This window comes from Manacus candei, unplaced genomic scaffold (assembly GCF_025592945.1).
Source record: "Manacus candei isolate 608988 ecotype Guabito, Panama unplaced genomic scaffold, ASM2559294v1 h1tg000118l, whole genome shotgun sequence".
NCBI classification, from domain to species: domain Eukaryota; kingdom Metazoa; phylum Chordata; class Aves; order Passeriformes; family Pipridae; genus Manacus; species Manacus candei.
Genome location: NW_026138166.1, coordinates 68087 through 92160, shown reverse-complemented (window position 1 = coordinate 92160; position 24074 = coordinate 68087). Strand labels below are relative to the sequence as shown.

At 52.3% G+C, this 24074-nt stretch overlaps 2 protein-coding genes across 4 annotated transcripts; one reads left to right on the top strand and one right to left on the bottom strand.

The window, feature by feature from the left end:
* Nucleotides 1–1601: 1601 nt before the first annotated feature.
* Nucleotides 1602–13272, bottom strand: LOC127461992 (ankyrin repeat domain-containing protein 26-like). 3 transcript variants are annotated; one of them, XM_051770243.1, is made up of 11 exons: nucleotides 12180–13272; nucleotides 10635–10749; nucleotides 10216–10389; nucleotides 10021–10127; nucleotides 9223–9313; nucleotides 8791–8966; nucleotides 8532–8625; nucleotides 7788–8069; nucleotides 7294–7529; nucleotides 2166–2390; nucleotides 1602–1707 (listed from the first exon to the last, which is right to left on the bottom strand). In XM_051770243.1, exons 1-10 carry the CDS (start codon nucleotides 12287–12289, stop codon nucleotides 2189–2191), a joined length of 1587 nt encoding a protein of 528 aa, XP_051626203.1. In that variant the 5' UTR covers nucleotides 12290–13272; the 3' UTR covers nucleotides 1602–1707; nucleotides 2166–2188. The 3 variants fall into 3 exon arrangements, with proteins under 3 accessions (XP_051626203.1, XP_051626201.1, XP_051626202.1); XM_051770241.1 differs by lacking the exon at nucleotides 12180–13272 and adding an exon at nucleotides 11164–11568; XM_051770242.1 differs by lacking the exons at nucleotides 7294–7529; nucleotides 12180–13272 and adding exons at nucleotides 3067–3302; nucleotides 11164–11568.
* A 7255-nt stretch (nucleotides 13273–20527) lies between these two features.
* Nucleotides 20528–24074, top strand: LOC127462011 (G2/M phase-specific E3 ubiquitin-protein ligase-like). The gene is made up of 4 exons (XM_051770267.1): nucleotides 20528–20608; nucleotides 23250–23374; nucleotides 23452–23808; nucleotides 24023–24074. Exons 1-4 carry the CDS (start codon nucleotides 20528–20530, stop codon nucleotides 24072–24074), a joined length of 615 nt encoding a protein of 204 aa, XP_051626227.1.

Sequence of the window (24074 nt, the reverse complement as noted above, 5' to 3'; positions counted from 1 at the left end):
GGGCTGGATGAGCAGACAGCAGGCTGGTTGAAATCTGCTGGCCAGGGTGGTGATCAGTAGTGCAACATCCAGCTGGAGGCCAGTGATCAGCAATTCCTGGTGAACATCTCCATTGATGATCTGGATGATGGGATATAGTGCTCAAGTTTAATGGAGTTGATGAGTTTACATTCCGACTGCAAGGGACATGTTTTCACATCTGAAGCAGGGGATGGGAAACCAGAGACTCACTGTGAACACCAAATGATTTCCAGAGCCTTTCCAGAGCATTTCATTCAAATCTGGGAATTTTGGATTAAAAAATCACGGTGCTCCTCCATTACTCTGGAAAGGGGACCCTGGTCTGTCGGGAGTGAGGACATTGCTGAATCTGAAAGCTGGAGAAGACAACAAGAAATGTGTGACCCTCCAGAGGATGAAAGCCCTGGATGAAGTTGTCAAGAAGTTCAGACCCAAAGCCTTTCGAGTTTTACGGTTGTGTCTTAACATTTCTTGTAGTTTTTCCCTTGTTTGTCCCCTGAAGTTGTTTGATGAAAAATCCCCTTGATGTCTGTATCCTTAGACCCCGCTCCCCGATTGGCCAAAGTTTGCTGCATTGCAGTATTTCCTTTTTTGGTCACCCTTTCCCTAAAATGGATAAACCCTACCCCCTTTGTCCCTTATCTAGTTACACTTTGCATGCTGGGGTCCCATCTGGGGTGCCAAGAAGAGCTGTGCTTTGGTACCAATTACCTCTGAAGCTGCTCCTATGCCTTCATAGGCTGCTAAGATTTCCTTCTCCACAGGGGTGGAATTGGCCTCAGAACCTCTGTAGCTTCGGCTCCAGAAACCCAGTGGTCGCCCTCACGTCTCACCAGGCACCTTTGGCCAGAGGCTCCAGGAGGGACCTTTATCTCCAGCTGCAGAGTAGAGCACATTCTTTACATCTGGTCCTGTCCTGACTGCTCCAAGAGCCACGGCATGTGCAATCTCTTGCTTGATCTGCCTGAAAGCTTGTTGTTGTTCAGGACCCCACTGGAAATTGTTCTTTTTACGGGTCACAAAGGAAAGAGGGCTCACCATCTGGCTGTACTCTGGGATGTGCATCCTCCAGAAGCCAATGGCTCCCAGAAAAGCTTGGGTTTCTTTCTTGTTTGTGGGTGGAGCCATTGCTACAATCTTGTGGATGACGTCTGTTGGTATCTGGTGTCGTCCATTTGCCATTTCAGCCCTAGGAACTGGATCTCTTGGGCAGGGCCCTTGACCTTACTCTTCTTGATGGTAAAACCAGCCCTGAGGAGAATCTGGATGATCTTCTGTCCTTTCTCGAAAACTTCTTCTGCTGTGTCCCCCCACACAATGATGTCATGGATGTACTGGATGTATGGATGGGGGTCACAGCATCTCGGTTCCTCCGATACTGTTGCCTGTGTACAGTTGTCGTGGCCCTTGGCACTTCTTGTCCCCAAAGCTCCAGCGATTCCTTTCGTACAACAAGGGGACCAATGCAGCACCACCTCTCCAATTTTAAGTAGCATTTTCGCTGCCTTCACCACTAGGATCATTGTCACTGAGCAATGTAGGGGTGGGTTAGAGCTGATCTTGGAGTCTTTGCAACCAAACCTTGAAGGCCACCATTAAGGAAACTGGCTACTAGGTCGTGGATGTCCAAATTAAGGAAAGGAAGCAATTTGTTCCATCCATCTGAACGGTCCCTTACAGGATGTCCTAGGACAGGCACAAAAACAGTAAGAATCAGGAAAAAAATTAGTAAAAAGACCATTGTTATTATTTTTCTTTCTCCTTGTTCCTAAACAAAGCTATGTTTAGATAAACACAATCCTTCTTGGCAGCTCTCCCAGGAGTGTCCCAAAACAATGGTGGATGTTTACAAACAAACCTGCTCTTGGCAGCTTTCCCAGACAACGTTCCCACAACAAAACCAAAGGAACCAAAACAATCCCACTTCTGACACCAAAACCATCTGTAGCCAGTTGGAGTTGGCTTCCTGCCAAACCCCACAGACTACAGAAGATTACTACGTGTAAATTTAGGGTAGAACTTAGGTGGGAGGTTCCTGTGCCACAGAGCTCTTGCCCACAGTTTCTCTTGGGAAAGAATGGAGTTCCACAGCTCATTGCTTCCATTTCAATCTTTTTTGACCACTCTGGAAAATCTGGACAAACCTGATGAGCAGAAGTCTTGGGCTTTACCACAGGTGTCTGGGTGGTGTTCTGAGAGCCAGACTTCTGCTCAGTCCCAAACTGATGCCAAGATGTCCCAGGCCAGGTGAATCCTGAAGTGGACTTGCAGTCAGATGTCCGCTGACAGCGCTGCTTGGGACTGCAGATCTGCTTCTGTGGCGCTCCAAAAAGAGCTTGGTGTTGGCCACTGCAAGTCTCTCAGTAGCTCTGAAACATTCACAAGCACACACAGAGTCATCTTTGGCAGGAAGGCTTTTGCAAAGTTACCCTCCACAGCCTTGGCTACTACTCGACTTCTAAAAGCCAAGGGCATGAAGAGCGTCCAAAACCAGCACATCCTTTGATCTGAGCTTGTTCACAGGGCCTGTTTCTAAGAAATCACACCAAGTGCAAGGAGTAGGCAGTGTCACCTCCAGAAGAACTCTGGCCTACCCTGGCCTTCTCAAGGAAAGCTCAACCCTCAGACCCGCTGCCAAAACAGAAGCCAAGAAAGAGCCGCCTTATTTTGGATTCACAGAATCCAACTCTCTTCTCCCAGAGGTCTCTCCTTATTCAAACAGGAAAGGGCACAAGATTCATCTTCTCTGTCACCCACGGGATGAGGAGAGTAGAGACTGGCAGAAAGACTGCCTGCTAAAACAACCTCAACTTGAAAAGACACCAATAATGCCATAGTGGTGCTGCTGTGGGGTTACTGCTGGAACTCTAAAGAGAAAGGAAGACAGGTCTGAGGAAGGGAAGGGTCTGAAGGAACGTTCCCCACAAAGATGCCACGTTCTGCTTTCACACCTGACGCTGGCCAGATGTAGAAAAGGGATTTCCAAGGAAAACGCAGGAGGAAAAAGGAGTCTGTTCTTACCAGTCCAAAAAAGCAGGGACTTACCTTTCCAGTCTCTTGGCGAAGCTTTTTCTTCTTTGGGCTTCCACCAGATACAGCTCTTTGTACTTGTCCACTTCTGCCTGGGTGGATTCCTTTTGAAAAGGTCTTTCTGCTTGGTTGCTTTTTGTCCTTCCCAGTGCACGTTCCAGATCTCTAATTCTGTCTTCCAGCTGCTTTTTCAGTGAGTCCACATGACTGGTTCTGATTTCTTCTAAGGTGTCCTGGTGGGCTGCCTGTGCCTGAAGGAGACAGTGCACCTTCAACCACCACAAGAAAAAGAGAGCTCTGCCCAGCACAAAATTGCACACACCCACTTTCAAGGGCCCAGCCTTACTCAGAGAGGCGGCTCTGCCTCCTCACTCCCAGCAGCAACCAAGGCAGAACCCAGGAGCTGCCAGGGCAAACAATTCTTTTCATTGGGAAAGAAGCCCAAATGAGCACTCTGCTTCAAAGCTACTAATGAAGAGACACTGGGTCTGTAGGGCAGGGCATGTCCAAAGGGATTCTTCAAAGACAAGAAGAGCTTCCACCTCCACCTCCACCCCCTCCCTCCCATCCCTGGAATTTCAGTGACTCCTTTTCTGAGCACTTTCACCCCCTACAAGGACAAAGCAGCACCTGTAGGTCTGGCCATGACAGCTGGAAATTGCCAAACCCATTCAAGGATGAGCAGTGAGAAGCAGAGCAGTGCACAGAGATCCCCCCAAGCACTGCAAAGTGGGAATCTGCCTTGGGCAGCCTTTGCATTCAGGGACCTGCCGGCACATTCCACACCCATGACAGCACTCCTGCCCAACCAGATTGCCTTCTGCCACTGCCTTCAGCAAAGACAGAAGCTAACCCACAGAATACAGGAGCAAAAGAAAAAGACCAAACACCATGGCCACAAGAGAAGTTTAGGAAGTGCCTGTGGACACTGGGGAGAAATTCACTTACTTGCAAAAACTCATTGACTTCTTGGAGTTTTTGTCTTATTTCCTGGTCTGCTTCTTCTTCCACCTCTCTTTTACACTGTTCGAGTTGGCTGCGATCCACCACGTTGGTCTCCAAATGATGGTGGAGTTTTGCCAGCTCTTCTTGCAGCTGGCATTTGTCCATGGCCAGGTTCTCGCACTCCCCACGCAGGGTAGACAGCTCTTCTTGCAAAGCCTGATTTTTGGCCTCCAGCTGCGTGCACTGTTCACGTTCCCTGTCCAACTGCTGGGAAAGTTCAGCAACCTGCAGACAGAAAATAAAAAAAGGAGCTCAGCGTGGTGTAAAGGCAGTGAATTCTGGGAAAATCCAAAACTGGCTGCCCAGGGAGACTTTATTCATCATCTGCTGGCTCAGGACTAGACACAAAGTGCAACCAGGCTTTTCTTTTCCAGCAAGAACAGCTTTCCCATCATTTGCCATAGGATTCCTCAGCTTCCCAGCCTTTTGGAGTTCCTCATGCAAAAATGCTCCACGCTTCTGGACTCCAAAGGAATCACTGCAAAGGCAGGAAGCCATTCTACAGGGATGCCTTCAAACCCAGGCGTGACTCTGACAGACGCCGCTTTAGCAACGGATCCGAGTGACGAGCGGAGAAGGGATGAGAGGTTCTGTGCCACTGCTGCACAGGCAGAGCAGCCTCAAAAGCACTGCTGGGAACAGCCCTTCTGGCTCCCCACCACAGGATGGGCTGAAACAGCTCCCCGTGAGCAAGAAGGGACAGATTTTCCCCTGGGAGGTCCCTGTCCTCCTTGGGCCCTGGGCAGCAACAACACTGTGCAGAAAAGCAAAGCCTCAAGTGCCTCCTGCTCAGCTCGTGCCTGAGACAGGGCTCAGGGGCTGATGGTGCCCTGCCAGTGACAGTGCTGTTCCTCCCCTCTCTGCCAGGGCAGCAATTCATCTGTCACACCCAGAGGACGCTGTCACAGCCTCCCTCCAGCTGCAGCCAGGCCTCAGCTGGGCCCCACTGCTCTCAGCCCATGGACGTGATGTCCTGCCAGGACGGCAGACCTGCCCATCCCTAGGGCCCAGCTGAGGGATCTGCACTCTTGGCTGACCCCGCTCACTGTCAGGGGGCCTGTTCTGCTCTTCCTGCTCAGGGCCTATGGGACGGCTCCCTGGCCCGGGAGCTCACGCACCCTGCCAGGCTGGCTGCCACTCCTGGCTTGCCCCTCCTCTGCAGGACAGCCTGGCCTCCATCAGCCTTACACCTACTGCTTTGCCCTCAACATTTGCATCTTTCCCCAGAAGGAGAACTACCTCTGGATTAGTTCGAGTCATCTCCCACTGGAACAGCAGGAGGAGCATTAAGAAAAGCCCATCACATCCAAAATGCAGCCAAGGGGAAAAAAAATCATCAGCATGACAAGAAACAGAGGGAAAGCATCTCCCAGCTTTCAAAAGAAGGAACACCACAACCAAAGAGCCCCACCCAGAGCACAGCTCACCTCTCTTTGGAATCTATCAACTTCCTTGACCTTTTCAGAATATCTCTTCTTCATTTCTTCCAGCTGGGACTGACTTCCTTTCTCTTCATTAACCCGGAGTTTCCTCCTCTCTATCCTCAGAAGCTTTTCAAGCCTGCACAGCAAATTAGTCAAGAAAACCATGAAACACAGGAAGAACCAGCCTTTCCCCCACAGTCTCACAGAAACAGCACAGACAGCATCCAAGCCTAGAATGGCTTGGCTTGGCAGGGACCTTAAAGATCATCCAGTTCCAAGTCTCCTGCTCTGGGCAGGGACACCTTCCACCAGACCAGCTTGTTCACAACCCCACCCAACCTGGCCTTGAACACTTCCAGCCATGGGGCATCCACAGCTTCTCTGGGCAACCTGTTGCAGTTCCTCACCACCCTCACAGCAACCAATTTCTTCCGAGGATCAAATCTAAACCTACTCTCTTTCCATTTGAAGCCAATCCCCCTTGTCCTCTCACCACCTGCTCTTTTAAATGCACTCTCTTCATCCTTCTTGTAGGCTCCCTTCACACCCCAAAAGGTCACAATTAGGTCACCCCAAAGTCTTCTCTTTTCCAGGCTGAAGTGTTGCAATTGTCCCAGCCTTTCCTCCTAGCAGAGGTGCTCCATCTTTCCAAGCACCTTGGTGGCCTCCTCTGGACTCTGTCCAACAGCTGGAGGTCCTTGCTGTGCTGAGGAGCCCAGAGCTGGATGCAGCACTCCAGCTGGGCTCTCCCAAGGGCAGAGCAGAGAGGCAGAATGCCCTCCCTCCCTACACCCGCTGGCCACGCTGCCTTGGACACAGCCCAGGACACAATTGGCTTTCTGGGCTGCGAGCGCACATCGCCGGCTCATGTCCGGCCTCTCCTCCAGCCCAAGGGCTTCTCGGCAGGGCTGCTCTGCCCCTCTTCATCCCCCAGCCTGCACTGATACAGGGGCTGCCCTGAGCCACGGCCAGCATCTTGCACTGGCTCTTGGTAAACCATCAGCAGATTGCCATGGGCCCACTTCTCCAGCTTGTCCAGGGCCCTCGGGATGGCATCAGTTGTGTCAACCACACCCCTCAGCTTGGTGTCAGCTGCAAATTTGCTGAGGGTGCACTCCATCCCTTCCTCTGGATCATTAGTGAAGACATTAAAGAACACTGGGCCCAGTCCAGACCCCTGAGGGACACCACTCGGCACTGATGGCCCTCAGCACTCTGAGCCATTGGTCACCACCTCTGCATGGCACTGTTCACCCAATTTCTTCTCCATCTAACAGTCCACGCATCCAATCCATCTCTCTCCACTTTGGAGAGAAGGATGTTGTGGGGGACTGTGTCAAAGGCTTCCCAGAATGACAGGGAGATGACATGGGTAGCCCTTGTCCACTGAGGCAGTCGCTCCATCTTAGAAGGCCACCAGGTCGGTCAAGCAGGACTTGCCCTTGGGGAAGCTGTGCTGGTGCTTCCAATCACCTCCCTGTCATCCACGTGCCTTGACAGAGCTTCTAGAAGGATCTTTTCCATCACCTCCCCAGGCACAGAGGGCAGGCTGACACGTTGGCAGTTCCCAGGGCCCTCCTTTCTACCCCTTTCAAAGATGGGCACAGTGGGTTTCCCTTTTCCCCCTCACCTGGGACTTCCCCTGACTGCCACGACTTTTCAAATATCAAGGAGAGGGTCTTGGCAACTCCATCAGACCCTGTTGGCCAATGGAGGGCAATAATGCTGGCCAGATGTAGAAGATGGATTTCCAAGGAAAATGCAGGAAGAAAAAGGAGTCTCTCATTACCACTCCAAACAAGCACGGACGTACCTTTCCAGTTTCTTCTCAAGGCATCTTCTGGTTTTCACTTCCTCCAGATACAGCTCTTTGTACCTTTCCATCTCTCCCTGCGTTGCTTCTTTACGAGAAGCACTCTCTTGTTGGGTGTTTTTGATCCTCTCCAATTCACTTTCCAGATTTCTAATTCTTTCTTCCAACTGGATTCTCATGGATTCACAATGAATGTCTCCAGTTTGTCCTAGTGGGGCCTGGTGGGCTGCCTGTGCCTGAAGGAGACAGTGCACCTTCAACCACCACAAGAAAAAGAGAGCTCTGCCCAGCACAAAATTGCACACATCCACTTTCAAGGGCCCAGCCTTACTCAGAGAGGCGGCTCTGCCTCCTCACTCCCAGCAGCAACCAAGGCAGAACCCAGGAGCTACCAGGGCAAACAATACTTTTCATTGGGAAAGAAGCCCAAATGAGCACTCTGCTTCAAAGCTCCTAATGAAGAGCCTGTGGACACTGGGGAGAAATTCACTTACTTGCAAAACGAGGCTGACCTCTTGTAGCTTTGCACTTCTTTCCTGGTCAGCTCCTTCTGCCACCTCTCTTGTACACTGTTCTCTTTGGCTGCCATCCAGCACCAAAGTCTCCAAATGGTGGTGGTGTTTTGTCACCTCTTCTTGCAGCTGACATTTGCTCTTCTCCAGTTGTTCACACTTCCCAAGCAGAGTGGACAGCTCTTCTTGCAAAGCCTGGTTTAGGGCCTCGAGCTGCATGCCTGTTCCAGGCTCCATGTCCAGCTGCTGGGAAAGTTCACCACCCTGGACACAGAAAAATAAAAGAAAAGGAAACTCAGCGTGATCTAAAGGCAGTGAATTCTGGGGAAATCTCTCAAGGGGGTGGCCATGGCAACTGTATTTATCATCTACTGGAAATGAGCGTAGGAAACACTTGAAAGATTCCCTGACAGAAAGAAGAAACTTTACACCTACTTAAGAATTTGGGAGACACTTCTGGCAACAATACTTCTGGGTCCCTTGGAGCTCATGATGAAACTCCTCATTTAGAATCTAAGAATTCCTCCAGTGTCCAGCACACCAAATACCCTCAGGGCTTTTGTAGCAGCTGGGGAAAGGACCAGGCTGCTTTCTGAGCAGCCTCTGCCGAGGAGAAGGCAGAAGCTGAGCTCCCCAGGCTCTCCAGGAAAACTCATTTCTGACAATTGCCCCTTATAAGCAACTAGGCTCCAGAGTCACAAAAAGGCAAATTTAGGACCAGCTTACTGAGGCAGAGGCTTGCAGGGCTCTCGGAAGGGCTTCAACGCTCTCGCTTGGCTGCTGGACAGTGGCTTCCAATCCGCTGTTCTCACTTGCAAAGCTTAAGAAGAAATACAGCTCTTATTACCAGAAAAGTCAATGCCAGACAAACTGTGCTAAGGAACAGAAGCCACAGCAGAAGTGTCCTTCAAAATCCCACTGACTCTCCCCCTGTTTCCACCCAATCCCCAAAGCCACAGACCCCTTCACTGGGTTCCTCTCTTACTCTTGCGCGTCTTCTTCCAGTTGGTTCACAGTCAGATTGGTCTCACAAGATGCCAACAGGAAGTCCTGCAGTTCCTGGGAAGAAGTTACTGCCTCTCTTTTCTTGGCATCCAAAGCAGTCTTCAAGTCAGGAACACAATGCTCAGACTGAAGATGCTTTTCTTCCTCCTCCCTCAGCTGTAAAATCACGGGAAGAATGCACAGTTGTCAGGGGAGCTTTTCCAGAGAGGAGCCAGCTGCTGCTGAAGAACTCAGGTGCTGCATGTCTGTGTGCATCCCCTCTGCCCAAAGAACTGCAATCCATTCAAGTCCCTTCAAAGCTTCACTTCTGCTCCCCAATGAACACACTGAACACTGTTTTGTCCATTTTCAGGATGGATAGGAAGCAACAGGCACCCCCAGGTTTCTCCCTGTGGGGACAGGCTTTCCATACCTCCGTGCCAGCCCTGTCCAGCTCCTCCTGCAAGCGCAGATTATCTTCCTCCAGGTGAGCCTCATGGCTTCCAGGAACCACAAGAGCAGTCCTAAAGCATGCAAAATTTCATCGGAAACATGTCTGATCCTGCATCAGTTTTCCCCTGCTTGCTCCCAAAACAGCTCTTCCCCCCTTTCCTACAAGCTCCGGGAAAGCAAAGCCAAGTCCATGGAAGCATTGGAGAATTTCTCTTACCAGGGGCTTCCCTAAAGCAGCCTCAGCTACCAGCTCAGGCCATGCTGTTCAGGGCTCCTTGCACTGCTCTTCAAAGTCCCCCCAGATGCGGCTGCACAAACTCCCAGGGCAAGCCCTTCGACCCCCTGACCATCTCCATGGCAGGAAGTTTTCTCCTTCTGTGCGCTCGGAGCCCCTCGTGTCCCCTGGGACAGTGTTGGTTCTCTTTCCCCCAACGCTTCCCTTCAGAGCACTGAACGCACCGACTCTGCCGTGCCTTAAACCCCCCTGGCCTGCAGAGCAGCCACGCTGCTGAGCTACTGGCAAGTTTCCCCGGGGCTCTGGCTCTGGGTGGGGAGAGGGCACCACAGACAAGGCTTTCTTGCAGACCTCAGCGGGCAAAGGACGAGAGCCCCTGAGGTAGGAGAGCAGCCAAGGGCAGACCTGCATTTACCAGTCCCACGGGGAACTGCTTCCACGGGGCTGCTCCTTCTTTTTCCCAGCTCATTGCCACGCCCCTCGTCTGGGTCACACTTGCAGACTACCCAGAACACCCGGGTGCTGTTCTGACAAAGCCCTCACCTTTCCCCCTGGGCTTGAGCAGGCCTGTCAGCTGCTTTGTTCACAAGGCACTCCAGAATCTCCTCGTGCTGTTGCAAGGCTGCAAGTTTGAAGGGGGTAAATCCCCACTAAAAGGAGAAAGAATCCCCATTAGAAAGACACAGACAAGCTCTGCAGCTGTTGGAAAGAGCAGCTTTAGCCCCGTGCCAAGGTTACCTGGTTCTGAGCATCACTGTTGGCATGATGCTCCAGTAACAGCCCTGCTACAGCTGTGTTTTTAGAGAGGACAGCCAGGTGAAGGGCAGTGTTGCCGTCAGCGTCTGCCAGATTGGGGTCGGCACCGTGTTCCAGCAGAACAGCAACACATTCTTCCTGCTCCTGCTGGACTGCCTGGCAACAACACACCAAAAGGGAAAGGCTTCCAACTTTTCCATCCCCCTCTGTCACAACTCCCTCAGCTCCTGAGTGCTGCCATAGAAGACCATCTTCAAAGATCAGCTAACAGAGGCTGTGCCGTGCCCATTGCAATAGGTGTGTTTCTATGGCCCTGCCCTGCAAGGAATCCTGCCAGACACCTCCCCTTTAACACCCCAGCACTAAGCCCCACCTCCAAGCTCAGAAGGCATTGCACACACCTTCATCAGGGCCGTTCTCTTGAAGCTGTCAGCGAGGTTGGGCTGGCTGTTCTTCCTTAGCAGATATCTGACGACATCTGCATGGCCATTGGCCGAAGCCAGATGCAGAGGTGTCCTGAAAATTAAACAGACTCTCTTAACCCAGACAGACAAAGGACGAGCCCAAGCTGTGTCTGTACCCAACACCCTGGGGACCCTGCCCGGACTCTGCTCCTCCTGCTGCTGCTGCTGCTGCTGCAACCCTGCCCTGATGAGCCAGAGGGCAGAAGAGAACAGGTGAGGGCTGAGCAGCTGCAGAACAGCCCTGCAGAGAGAGCACGGCCAAGGGGCAGGTGGGCAACACGCGTTTGCAGCAGCGCTGGAGCCCGGGCGGCAGCTGCAAGCAGTGAAAAGCTCAAGAGTTCCCTGTCCCAGCTGACAGGGCAAATGTCACTTTTCAAGCCTTGTCCCTAAGAGAGGGCTGGCGAGGACTACTGCAGCTTGGCTCAGGAGCAGGCAAGGTGTGCCATCAGCGTGGCCCAGAACTCACCGCATCTCCTGGTCTGGCCTGTCGATGCCGACTACCTTGACGTACCAGCGCCAGCGCCTCAGCCAGCCCAGGTCACCGCGGGCGGCCGCGCGGTGCAGCCTGCCCAGCCCCTGCTCCCGGAGCTGGGAGGCGCTGCTGGAGCTGGTGGCAGCCCAGGGCTGCCCACTGGGGCTGCTGGAGGGCGACTGCCGTCGCTTCTTGCTCAGAAGCCACGGCATGGCCCTGCTTGGAGCTCCCAGCAGCAGGAAGGGCAAGAAGGCCCCGGCGGGCTGCCGGGAGCCAAGTGGGGATGAGGAATGGGACGGGGCGAGGTTTAGGGGGAGGGTGACAAAGGGGCGAGAATAAGGACGGGCACAGGGTATGAAGCACAAGGCAGACGAGGTCGCCCTGCGCAGTGGTCGTGGCCTGCAGCTGCCCAGACGGCGATGCAGGCGCGCAATGCTCCCCGAGCGGGATGTGCTGCTGCTCCCCGAGAGGCTACAGCAGCTCTGAGCGCCGGCTGCGGGCACCAACAAAGCCGTGCCCGACTGGCGCCTGTGGCGTCACAATGGCTGGTGGAAGGCTCAGCACGTCAGCGTGGGGTGTGACAGAGGCCACGGGGCAGGGTGGGGCCGGGCGGGACAGGGCAGGGCGGGGCAGGTGTGAGGGCGGCCCTGCTGGGCCTTGTGGCAAGGAGGCGGCCTGGGCCTTGTGAGGGCGGCCGGCGGGAGTGGGCACTGCCCCGCCTCAGGGCGCCCGGGGCAGGGCCCGGGACGCTCCCACCGGGCCGGAGGCTGCGGTAGGCGCTGGAGCAGCTCCCGCATCACCCGCTCTGGCTTTTTGCTTCAGCCTGGAGCCGGGCTGCCTCTGGACACACTGCCATCAATGAGGCTCAGGAGGAAGTGGGGCCACCACAGCTCTCAAGAAATGCCCACCCAGCGCTCGAAGCCTGCCAGGCCAGAGTTCCAGGACAATTCCCCAACTCCTTTGTCTTGTCCCTCTTGAAGAGCAGACACCTCACCCCCTCTCCCCCTCACAACTGCTCTCTCCTGCTGCTTTGCCAGATGCCAACAGTGAATTTCTGCTCTGCTCCTCCACCAGCCAACGGGCAGCACACAGCAGGGCAGGAAGAAACTTTCAAACACATCTTGTCCCACTTTGTCTCGATGACAACACCAAGTGAAGGCCCACAAGTTCTGCACCAGCTTTCTCAGGGGAGGGACACTACAATGCACCGCAAGCAGGCTGAAGAAATTTCCCTTTTTCTTTGCGGGTGTATCAGGGTTGTGTTAGATGTTGATACTTTTGGTCTGTCTTTGGCCCAGCCACCTGAGAGAGTCTCTCCTTTTCCTGCCAAGTTAGGAGAAAACAAACACTGAGAAACTGGAACTTGGTCTTTGAAGGAGGCATTTTGTACAAACTGCAATTAACTGGTGTCTTCTTACTGGCTGATGGCCTTCCAAGGGCATTTGAAGAAGAAAGTGAAGAGGAGGGGGATGAAGTACGCCCCCAGACTCATTTAGAAAAGACCCCCTGAAGTACAGCATGGAAGCATGGGGGGAATTGCAAAGGACACGCATGCACAGAAGGGGCACCACTTCCAGAACGTTGGCAGGGACTGAAGGCCTCTGGCTGGGTGGTGCTGGCCACACCTGCCCAGGCAGACCTCACCAATTAATTGGGTAAAAAGCAGATGGCTGGTGCTCGGCAGACACAAGCTTCACATGAAAGGACAACGTTGCCTTTTGCGGGGACGCTGCGATCTTGTGAGCCTGCCGACTCTCCCAGAATGCAGCTTCTGCTCTGGGCAATTCTGGGCATTCTGGGTCGGTGAGATAACTTCAGAAGCAACACCTGGGCGACTGGGGGAGTCGTACTGAGGGCTTATTTTTCTCCTCCTTCCTCTCTCTTGGTTTTTTTCGTTTTGTTGGCCACCTCTTGCTAATAAATATTGGTTTTGTTCCTTCTGAACTCTCCCTGATACAGCTGCTAAGAAATTAATTAAAAAACAAAACAAAACAAAACAAAAAAGCCCCCCCAACTAGAGGAGAACTGTTACATATTCAGTAGTACCTGCACAGATAGGACCCCAGCCGGCAAAAAGCAGGATTCATTGGGTCCAAAAAAGAAATAGAAGGAAGTCAGGACATAACCTATAAGGTTTGAAGAAAGGAAACCCTCATCAATCATAGAATCCTAGAATAAATAAATTTTCTCCAGAAATGGGACTACCCAAAACTTTCTCAGTTAAAATAGAGCTTTGCTCAAAAGCTGTCAACCGAACCCCAGAATAGCTCTGGGTATAATAAGAGACAGGGTGCTGAGAGTGTTCCAGCAGGTGAGGGAAACAAGGGGCAGCAAACGAAGTTAAGAAGTGACAGTCCCCAGCTCTGGGAAGTCTGAATTTGTAACTGGACATCAGCTTCCCATTGTCACTGTTATGTGCTATCTATGCATCAATAGGAGGTTTTGTGAGGGTGGTTTCCAGAGGAAGATGCAAATGAGCTGACACTTAAGGGACCAAAGAGTTCCCTGCACAGTGGAGCTGCTGGTGCAGCCTCAGCAGCCCAAGCCAGAGGTGGAAGGAAACAGCTTGCAACTAAAGCTGCAGACATGAACAACTTCCATGAGTTGCCACCAGAGCAATGGGACATTTGGGATGGCTTCGTCCTGGAAAGGAGACCTTCCCTATTTCCATGGGCAAAAAACATACATGACAGGAAAAAGGACCCATGACAGGAAAAAATACCACTGTAGTTCCATTACAGTGTCAAACCACCAGATAATGGAAGCCACGAGCTTGTCCCGTGGTGCTTGTTCAGGGGGTGACAGATGATGTGACGGCAGCTGTGAGTGACATCTGGGTGGCTCTGGCCCGCTCCTGCTCCCACTGTGCCCTGTCCAAGCTCCAGAGCCACCTGAAGGCCACGGGGAAGGGCCCTGGTGAGGCTGTGCTCCTCGCCTTGGGCAAAGTGGCCACAGCTCTGGCACGGCACTCTCGGCCCCCTGGTTTGGGCAGGGGTCTGCGGTCATGGGGACGTCCCTCCCCTTTCTCTAAAGCTCCCTGTTGGACTGGGGGCTACGAAGTTGCTGTGCCTCCTTGCTCTGAGCCAGGGCCAGCCGGCTGCTCTGCCTTACCAGCCCAATCCCAGTTCCTGCAGGGTAGGAACCCGCTGGGAAAAACCTGCAGGGTCTCTGCCCCTCTCTGTCCTCCTCATTTGCCTCAAGGGCTCCTCTGGGTCCCCCTTAGGAAGACAGCTCTCCCACACCCCCTGGCTCATCCCGCACGGCCCAGCAGCCCCAGCCTTGCCAGGGAACAGCCCCAGCCTCCTGTGTCTCTCCCTACTCCTCTCAGTGCCTGTCTCTGCCTTCTCCGCAGCCCCCGGTGCATCCCCTTCGTGGCAATGCCGCTCTCGCCCTGCTGTGCCCAGTCGGGTGTGGAGGGGCCGGATCCTGTGCCCGTCTGCAGTGCTGAGTGTCGGCTCCTTGGCCGGGATCCCGGGGACAGGGGTTGGAGTGACCTTGGATGCCTCCCTGTGATCTCAGAGGGAACATGGGGAGTGTCAGCCTGCTGCAAGGTCAGGCTTTGGAGATCCCCAACTGCTGTGAGTGAGCAGGAGGAGCGGGGGAAGCCTGGGAGGTTCCTGTGGGCAGGATGTGGCAGTGCTGCGTGTGGAGGAGCTGCAGGGTCCCTTCCCCAGTGCTGGGGTGGAGGAGCTGCCGGGTCCCTTCCCATGACTTTGTTCCCTGGCTTTGCTTTAGGGTTAAAAGGGTGAGTATTGGGAGGGGAAGTGCAGGGGTGCAGTGGAAGAGGCTGGAGGGGAACAGCCACTTAGGAGGAAAAGGTGCAATGGGGAGGAGGAGAGAAACAGCCAGGGGTTTGAATCCAGATACCTCAGGGCACAAAGCACCCCAAGCCAGGAGCCTGCCAGCACCGTGCCCGAGGCTGGGGGCTCCCTGGAGGGACACAGCCCAGTCCTGGGCCCCTTCTGCAGGGAGGCCTGGGGGGCCAGCATGGGGAAATGCTGCTTTCTCTGCTCTCCAGGGAGCCCTTCTCCTGCAGGCCAGAAGGCAAAGGGAAACCCCTCCCAGCAGGGAGGACAGACCGACCTTCAGCCCTCCCAGCAGAGCCTCTCCTTTCCCTTTCCAGGACAAGCAGCATGTCCTCAGGGCTGGGACTGCCATGACACAGCTCCTTCTGCACGAGGAGCAGCACTGAGAGCAGACCTGGGAGCAGCTCCTCTGGCTCCAAGACCAGGAGGGCCGAGACACCCCCAGATCGCTGTCGCGGGTGGGAGTGGAAGGCTCAGACAACGTTTATTACAGAAGCCCTGCTGGGGAGTCACAAGGGGCAGAAAGGACCCCCTTGCTTTCTGAAGTCCTTCTCAGAGAGGAGTCTTGGTGTGGCTGGATCCAATCTTAGCCTCGGATCATGTCAATGGTTTAAATCTGAGGAATTACAGAGGTGGGTGGGATTGAACCACTTTTGTCCTGCAGGTTTGAATGATGACAAAGTTAGACTATTTCTATAAAATGAATCATTTATTGATACAAATGATCAGACAAATCAACAGGTGAACAGAGGGAAGATCTTTATGAGAATTATTTACTGCACAATATAAAGGCTACAACTACTACTAGTACAGGGTAGGATAGGATAGTGCACTCTATTGAAGCAATTACTGAAGCAATTATATTCAAGGTAGCAGAAGGGAAATAATCATTAAGTAGAGATTGGATGTAACTCACCCATACCAACACTTGTGGGGAGAACTCTTTTGCTCAACCTCAAGGAGTATCCTTGGGGGGTCCCCAGCCCAAGGGAGGAATCTCCACACAGTCACCCCAAGAAGGGTTAGGTTTGAAGAACCTGACTGCAGAAAAGTGGACTGGACTTTTATAGTATAAAGTGATTGACTGCTAGTCACAAATTTACAGGCCAGCCACCAGCTTATCTGCCACATCCAACTTCAAAAAGCAGGATGTGTTTGGGGTTTGGTGAACCAGGCTGGTTTTAGCCTCATTCAACACCAAAACCCACCACTGTGGCCCCACCAGGAACTCACCACAGCCAGCTTGCATGAGAGCCTGCACTGTGGGCATTTTCTGATGGGCTTCTGGGCCTTCTCGGGGTAGGCCCTCCTGCCACAGCCCCCCCTTGACTACAGTCAATCATCTTTACCTCATGAAGTGGTAGTGCAGGTACCTCTTGCCTCCATGCTATAAAAGTGTCCGCTGCAGATGTGAACCTTATGGCTGAGTATGGTGAGATACATCAACCTCCTAAGTTTTACTGCCTTACTTGAACTCATGGAGTTTAAAAGGGGCCTAGATCCCATTCCCATTACTTGGGATGGCACATGTGTGAGCAGTTGTTTCCTTTCCCCCAGGCTGCCACAGTGGGAACTATTGTTGAGATGCAGGAAGGAGGAGGTTCCCCAGATCTGCCTCACCACCTGCCTGGAATGAGCTCTTTCCTCTTGCAGATTCCTCCCTTCTGGGCTCATCTCAAGTTCTCACCGTCTGCACAGGGGGGATTTTTTGTCCAGTGGCTTCTCTTACAGCAAGTTCCTTCTGTGGCTTTGACAGGGTTTGGAGAGAGGCAACTGCATTGAAGTCCTTCCCCCACCCCATGGCTCAAACACTCTCTGCCAGGGACTTTTCCTCAGTTCACGGGTTTTCCATCAGGGTGATGTGCACGTAGACAAGACAGAGCAGAAAAGACACAAACAGCAGAAACAACAACAAGAGTAATCATACCACGGACATCAGCTGTTCCAATCATGAAAAATGTAAATCCAATTGCAACCATCAACCCAATCCTCATCAGCCACTGCCCCCACCCCGCGAGTCCCAAGGATTAGAACATGGACATCAGCCAGGAGCTGGGGCCAATTCCTTGAAGCCAGTCCTTGGGTTGGAGTGATTGCAAAAGTTCTGATGTTTGATCAGCCATTGCTTTCATTTTTGGCTCAGGTTTTTTCAATTGCTGCCGTTACATTGTGAATGGCAATACAACATTCAGTAAGATTTAACATTCCACACCCCCCTTGTTCCTTTAACAGTAACATATCTAACGCCAACCCATTTTGTAAAGCCAGTTTTGACACCTGCTGGACTCCCAAGTTCAGCTCTCTGAACACACACCTGGCCCAATTACTGAGGGCATGCACCTGCCCTGGGGTACTTTCCAAGGCCCACTGGTGGTGTGTTAGAACTAGAGAAGGTGTAAAAAATACCCAAAGATGAAAATCTATCCTTTGCCCGACCGTACAATAATCTGGGGCACGTGTGTCAGTGATCCAGTCTCAGCTTTGTTCAGGACAACTCAGTTCCTGCCCTGTCCTTCCTGCCAATGGGTAAGGAGAGACACGATTTGGGCAAATGGATGGCAGCACTCCCCCCACCTCAGACCTGCGTGATGAGTCAGGAACACCCCAAGCTAACCCAAGTGGGGCACCAGAGCTGCTTGTCTTGCAAGTCCAGGGGTCTCTCAAGTACATCTGGGGCTTGAAATGAGTCCCAGAATTCCACAGCAAGTATTGATTTTTCAATCCCATCGAGGGGGATCCCCAACAAATACACCTCACATATAAGACACGTGTTTTTCAGCCAAGACTCAAAGGGGATCTCCAGGTCTCACAGTAAATTGGTTCCCTTTGCACACCAGAACAAGTGTGACTGGGTTTGTAAGGAGGTGTGTTCATACAGTTCAAAGGCTTTAAAACAGGGTTCTCTCTTGGCCACATCCACATCGAGTTGGAAGAATTTCTAGGCAACGTTCCTGCCCCACAAAATGTAAAAGAGTGTTCATATAAGCACATCTTTACATCAGGTCTATGCTCCATTCTCAGGGGACAGAGCACAGGGGAGAGCTCTGTTGTGATTTAGTCCTGACACAGAACAAAAAGCTGTGGTTCTACTGGTGGTGGGGTCATAAATGAAATTAATTCCCTTTCAAATTTAACTGTATTATCCCCAGGTGCTTTTCCTTTTTTTTTAATTTTAGTGGGCAAATTCCCCTCATCACATTCCTTTACAACTGCTGCTACAGTAAATTGCACCCAAAGTTTAGAAGCATGTGGGGTGCACAATGGACTACAGTTACCATATTGATTAGCATAAATGAAAGAAGAGATGCAAAGTAAAAAACCTGCTTAGGACACATGGTAGGACACCCAATAGTACATCAGACACATTCAAGTGAGAATACAAGCGTTTCCAAAACTGGTTACAGGTCTTGAGAGCTGGTAAAAGACCTTCCTGTATTTTATCCATGTCCCCTTTGCAGTCCGTGGCCGTCCCTCCTTCTGGTTTAGGAAGGGGGACTCAACCATTTCCCACGTAATGTTTTCTTTTGTTAAGATTATTTAGTTCACTCATTAACATCTCTGAAAAATTTAGCCAAATCATAATAAATCTAAATCCTTCTGAAGCAGAATGGGAAGGTTAATACATATTTATAGGATTCCAAATAGGCATAAATTCTTGTACCAACTCCCAGGCTAAATTTGATTGAGTTTTCTGAGACAAACTTATACGTCCATAAGATAAAAGCTTTCCCCACCCCATTCTTTTTAGTAAAAACACAAAATAAACTTAGTAAAAATCAAACTTGCAATACATAGAACAGTCTGTCTTATAAAATCCTCCAAATATTTTTAGTTCTCAACAAGTTGCTTTCCATGGAAACACAAACAAATCACAAACATTAATAAACTGACAGCACAAGCAATTATGGGGCAATTAAAAGTTCCATCGGTTTCAGGCAGCTGGGTCTCACCTGTCAGCAGGTTCCTAGAAAAAGAAAGGGAAAATTTGGCCTAATATGGACCAATCCTTAAAAAGAAGAAAGAATGTCTTGTCTGGCAGGATGCTACTCAAGCAGCAAGTAACCAAAGTTCAAAGGGCCTAAGGGAAAAATGATTATCCCATCTTGGCTGGCTGTGAGCCTTCTCGGGGAAATCCGCTGGCAGCTGCCCTGCTTGCAACTCGTTCCTCTCACCTTCAGTGGGGGGAGTGCTGGCACTCCTGGGAAAAGGAAACAACACAAACTTCCCCTATTTTTCAGGGGGGTCCCCTCTGGTTGGCAGAGCAGCTGGTAAAGGCCAGGCATTGGTATTCAACTGTCTGTAATAAACTGCCCAGGGAGGAGAATTAGAAGGGAAGGCTGAGACCACTCCTCCAGGGCTGAAGCACGGGTGTGCTGCTACTGTGGCTCCTGGGTTTGCAACATTTAATGCTGCAGCTGTCAGTGGAGCCAAATTAGCTGTAACTTCAGAAATTCTGTTTGGTGTTGCAGCAAACCCCAGCACTGTGAGAGCACAGTCCCTGTGTTTCCTTTAGGGTTAAGATTACCAGATTGCCACTTTTCAACCGGGAGCCATAAAGTAACTCAGCAGTTTGGCAGATCCCACTTGCTCTGTTTACTGCAGTGATTTTAACTCTTTGCTACCCGGGAAGCACACCTGGCCTCTCAGCATCCCACTGCTTTAATACTGGCCAGATTTCAATCCCACCTCATTTATGGCCAGACCTTCACATCTCCATAGCTGTACCTGGCACCATTTTAGTAGCAGTTTGCTGACCCTGACAATCGTTTGTGGTCTCAGTTTTAATTAAGGGTCGTAATGGTACTTCCTCGTCATCAGCTGTCAATGCAAACGTTAGGTTTTGCTCTTTATCAGAATTACAGTCATTCACCATCTCCCAAACTCCTCCACTGAACACAGAAGGTCTGAGTCACAGGTTCTACATCCTGCAATTCTTCCCTCGGATTCTCTCTCATGTGCATTCCAAAGCTCTGGGGGAAGCTTTCCAACACGGTGCTCACCAGCAGCAGCCCCTCTACCTGCATCTCTTTTTCCTTCTCCTCATTTAACTGAAAGTACAATTCCTTCACCAGATCTTCTAAAGAACGTATTATTTCATGTTCGGATTTCTGAGTGACCAATCACTCATTATCCCAATTTACTCGTGTGGAGTGGTTTGAATCTTGTTTTCCCCGAGAGACTAAGAAAGTGGTAGAACCCCAAGGGGTAGAAACCCCTGGAAGTTTTGAAGTTTTGTCCAATGGGCGCTCCTGCAAAATGTCAACATTCCACAAGCTGACTGGAAGAGAAGGGTTGTAGTTTTCGGTTGTGGTAGGAAATGGTGGCCATGCTGTAGAGCCATGAGGAAGGGGCTCAGAGCCCCACAGGGGGGCTTTGGCCCCCAGCCCCCAGCGGGGGCCTGCAGGGACCTGGAACAGCCTAAAGCTGAGCTAAGTGCCTGTAGGTGAGAGCTGAGGCACTGTGAGCAGAGACAGCAGCGGCAGACGCAGCGTCCAGAGACTCTGGCAGAGAGCCAGGGCAGATAAGAACTGAACCGGAGAAGCAGCAGAGACATGCAACTGAGTGAGGGAGACACCGAGTTGTCCCGGAGAGCCGAGAAGGAGAGTCAGCAGCAGAGCTACAGAGTTCTGGGGGTAAGAACTGTACCAGACCCTCCAAACTCCTTTGAGACCTCCGAGAAAGGAGGAGTAGATGGACTCCTATTTGAGAGGAGCCTTGGAGTACAGCAGCACCAGAGAGAGAGAGGAGCTGAGAAGCTCAGTCGTCCTGAGAACTGAGTCAGGACGGTGTGGGAGGTTGGCCTTAGGGGCCCTCCCTTGCTGCAAGCTACAAAGAAGCTCGCAGCCTGAGGCAGGGCACAGAGGCCCTGCAAGGAGCTTGAATCTCCTGGAGATACCAGACCGTCACGAAGACCCCCTGCGTCTCGAGATACGACCTTGTCTGGGGTGAACGTAGCCCATGGAAGACCCCTTTGCTTGCATCAAGGGGCCGAGGGAGCTTGGAGGCCTCCCTCGTGAGTGCTGGCAGAAATCCAGCTATCAGCTGCTGCATGTGGAGAGGACAGATGACTGCTGCTGTAGAAGAGACTCCTGCTTTGAGACTGGAAGGGATCTGTCCTTCTTTCCCTCCTGGACTTTTATTTGGAGGGGAGAAGAGATCTGATCCACTGTAAATACTATATGTCACGGTAGAGATAGTTGTGATGGTGTGTATAATGTGTTATAATATTTATTTGTACAGTCATTGTAATATATTCCCTTTCCCCTACTCTGAGTCTGGCGTGTTTTGTCTGGAAAGCCCATCCCACATTAGGTTGAGATGGGGAAGGGGGCTAGGACTAGGGAATTAGGATTTTGGGGCTATCTCAAACCATGACATCGTGCCAGCTCCACCCCAGGGTGGACCCTCTGGGTCTGGAGGGTTCCCGCTCTGCCCGGTGGGGACACATCAGCTCCACGGTTCAGGTGGGGAGGGTCCCCAGAGGGGGCCCCACGCCAGGGCCCCACCTTGGCCAGGGCTCAGCACCAGGCTCGGACCTGGTGCGGACCAGGGGAATCCGACTGGTTAATTAAAGCCAAGCATCGCCAAGGCCCATGGCGGGGGCTGACGCGCTGGGATTTCTGCCCAGAGCTCTCAGTGGCAAAGGGAAGAAATTCAGTGAAGTGCAGGTTAACGGTGGGAGTAACTATCACTCTCCTAAGGTGGGAGCAGAGTTACTGACTGGGCTCAGCCGCAGTGGTCGCACCTCCTCGTGGTCCCGCTGGATGCCCTTTACAGGTAACTGAGTCGGCCTCGGCCCCAGTTGGGAGGAGGGGTTAAAGCCTCTCTCTCCCTATCGTCCAGATTCACTACCCAGCAACAGAATTAAAACTAAAGTGATGCACATTTTATAGGTAACAACTTACACAAAGTCTGTTACCCAAAGCCTTGCCCACGGGCTACAGTTGGGTACAGGTTCACAGATATTGAGGGAGTACTGTCGACTGGACATCCCTCACACCTGTGGGAAACAACTGGGCTGCAGACAGCTTAGGCCTTGAATTTGGGCAGTTACAGCTGTGAGGTGGTAAAAGAACGTAAACACTGAGACTTAGAAAGCAGAAAAGGAGGAAGAACTGCAGTAAATAACAGGTGTTGTTTTGAGACTTGCCAGCACGCGAAGGGATGCCGACCGCCTATTAGAGGATGGGCCTGGACAAGAACATATAACCGATGAGATATGGTATTTGCACGTGGACAGAAGAAAAAGACTATAAAACTAAGCCTGCTGTAAAGAAAGTGTTTGTTGTTCCTTGCCTGCCAACTTGCTGTCTGAGTGCATCTTCAGTCTGTTGCAACACACACTGTCAGAACATCTAACCTGATGTCACAGTTTGAAATTGGCCCCCCGTGAGAGTTCGAGGGGCTCAGAGGTGATTGGGTGCCAGGGCAGTGTTCCCCGGAGAGCCAATCACTGTCCATGTGGTTCGCTTCTGCTCAAAATCACATATCACAGCACCGGAAACGGTTGGCAGTGCTGTCTTGGTTGTTTTGCTGTTGGTGTCTGCTGCGTGTAGGTGGACAAGGCCAGGGGGTGGCTGGGCTCCCTCTCTTCCCCTCTGGGGAACTAGAGTCAGCATTTGGAGTGTGTGCTGTGAAGGAAGAGATTCACAGCACCTGAGGAAAGAGGGAGGAGGTCAGGCCTTCTTTCCCCCCCTGCAGCTGCGGGACGCCTGGGACAGTGCAGAACTGAACCGAGCTGCCTGTGGCCAAGGCTAGGGGGCTTTTTTTCCCCCCACTGCATTTGGGCTGGTGGGGGGTGGATTTTGAGGCTCAGCACTTGAGCAGAGCCAAGTGGACGGGCTGATAAATCAGCTCAGTGCTTGGGAGAAGAATCCCAGGCGAAATGGGAGACGGGCCAAGAGAGGCTCGAGAGTTGCCCGCTGAAGCTGACCGGGGGCAGCCAAAAACTGACTTAGAGGAATGAAGATTCCAGGACACGTACGTTTGATAAGCTACACTGCAGCAGCCTACGAACCGAGGTGGGACACCGAGAGGGAGAGATCACCAGCAGCAGGAGAGCAAGGACTCAAAGCTATCTTCTTGGACTTCATGAGGAGAGACTACAACGAACAACTGCTGGAAGTTGGTGAGGAGGGAGTGTTCAGGAGCCCAGAACACTCCCACAGCAAAAGACTGTTATATATCAGCCTGGCGCTTTGGGAACGGCCGCGGTTGACGCTCGGGCATGAGGGAGTGCCCTGAGGCTGCTGCTGATAGGGCTGCTCTTTCCAGAGCTGTTGCATCTGTGGCCAGAGCGGGGCCACCATTTCCTGCTGTGGAAGACACTGTGACCTGAGCTTCCACCTGCCCCGTGCCAAGCAGGGAGGCTGTGTCACTCAGTTCCACAGACCATTCAGGTACCCCCTGTCCCTTCCTTGCCACCACCAGGGAAGGGCCCAGCACTTCTCACCTCACCCACCCCTTTTCCCCCCAGCTCCTACTGCCCCGCACACAGCCCACAGCAGGCAGTGGAGGTGACTCCAGAGCCGGGCACCCAATGCCTCATCTGCTTGGAGCCTGTGGAGGACAGAAAGACCTTCCACACCCTGGTGTGCCCAGCCTGCAAAACCGCCTGGTTCCACAGGGACTGCATCCAAGTAGGAGTGGTTCTGTCACCCCGAGGGGCACAGCAGGGGCTCAGCAGCACCAGGGCCTCACTCGTGCTACTTGTGTCTTTCCTGCAGGGACAGGCTCTGCATGCTGGTCTTTTATCCCTCCAGTGCCCCCTCTGCAGAAATGATGACACATTTCTCGGGGATATGTTCACCATGGGGATCCAAATCCCCTTCAGGTTGGTGTCCTTCTGCCTGGCTCCCAACACAGGGGGTGCAAGTGCTGTGCCGTGCCAGGGCCTGCCCCAGCAGTCCTGGCCCTGCCCTGCTCCGTGAGTCCTGGGTTCAGCTTCCCTCAGGAGCTGGAAATGGCACAGAGGGAAGGGCAGGGACACCCTGCACCTGCCCGATGCCAGGGCAGAGGGAGTTCATCAGTTTTCCTTTTCCCATCAGACCACCATCATGGGAGGGCATTAATGCATTCAATGAGCTAGGAGACAGCTAA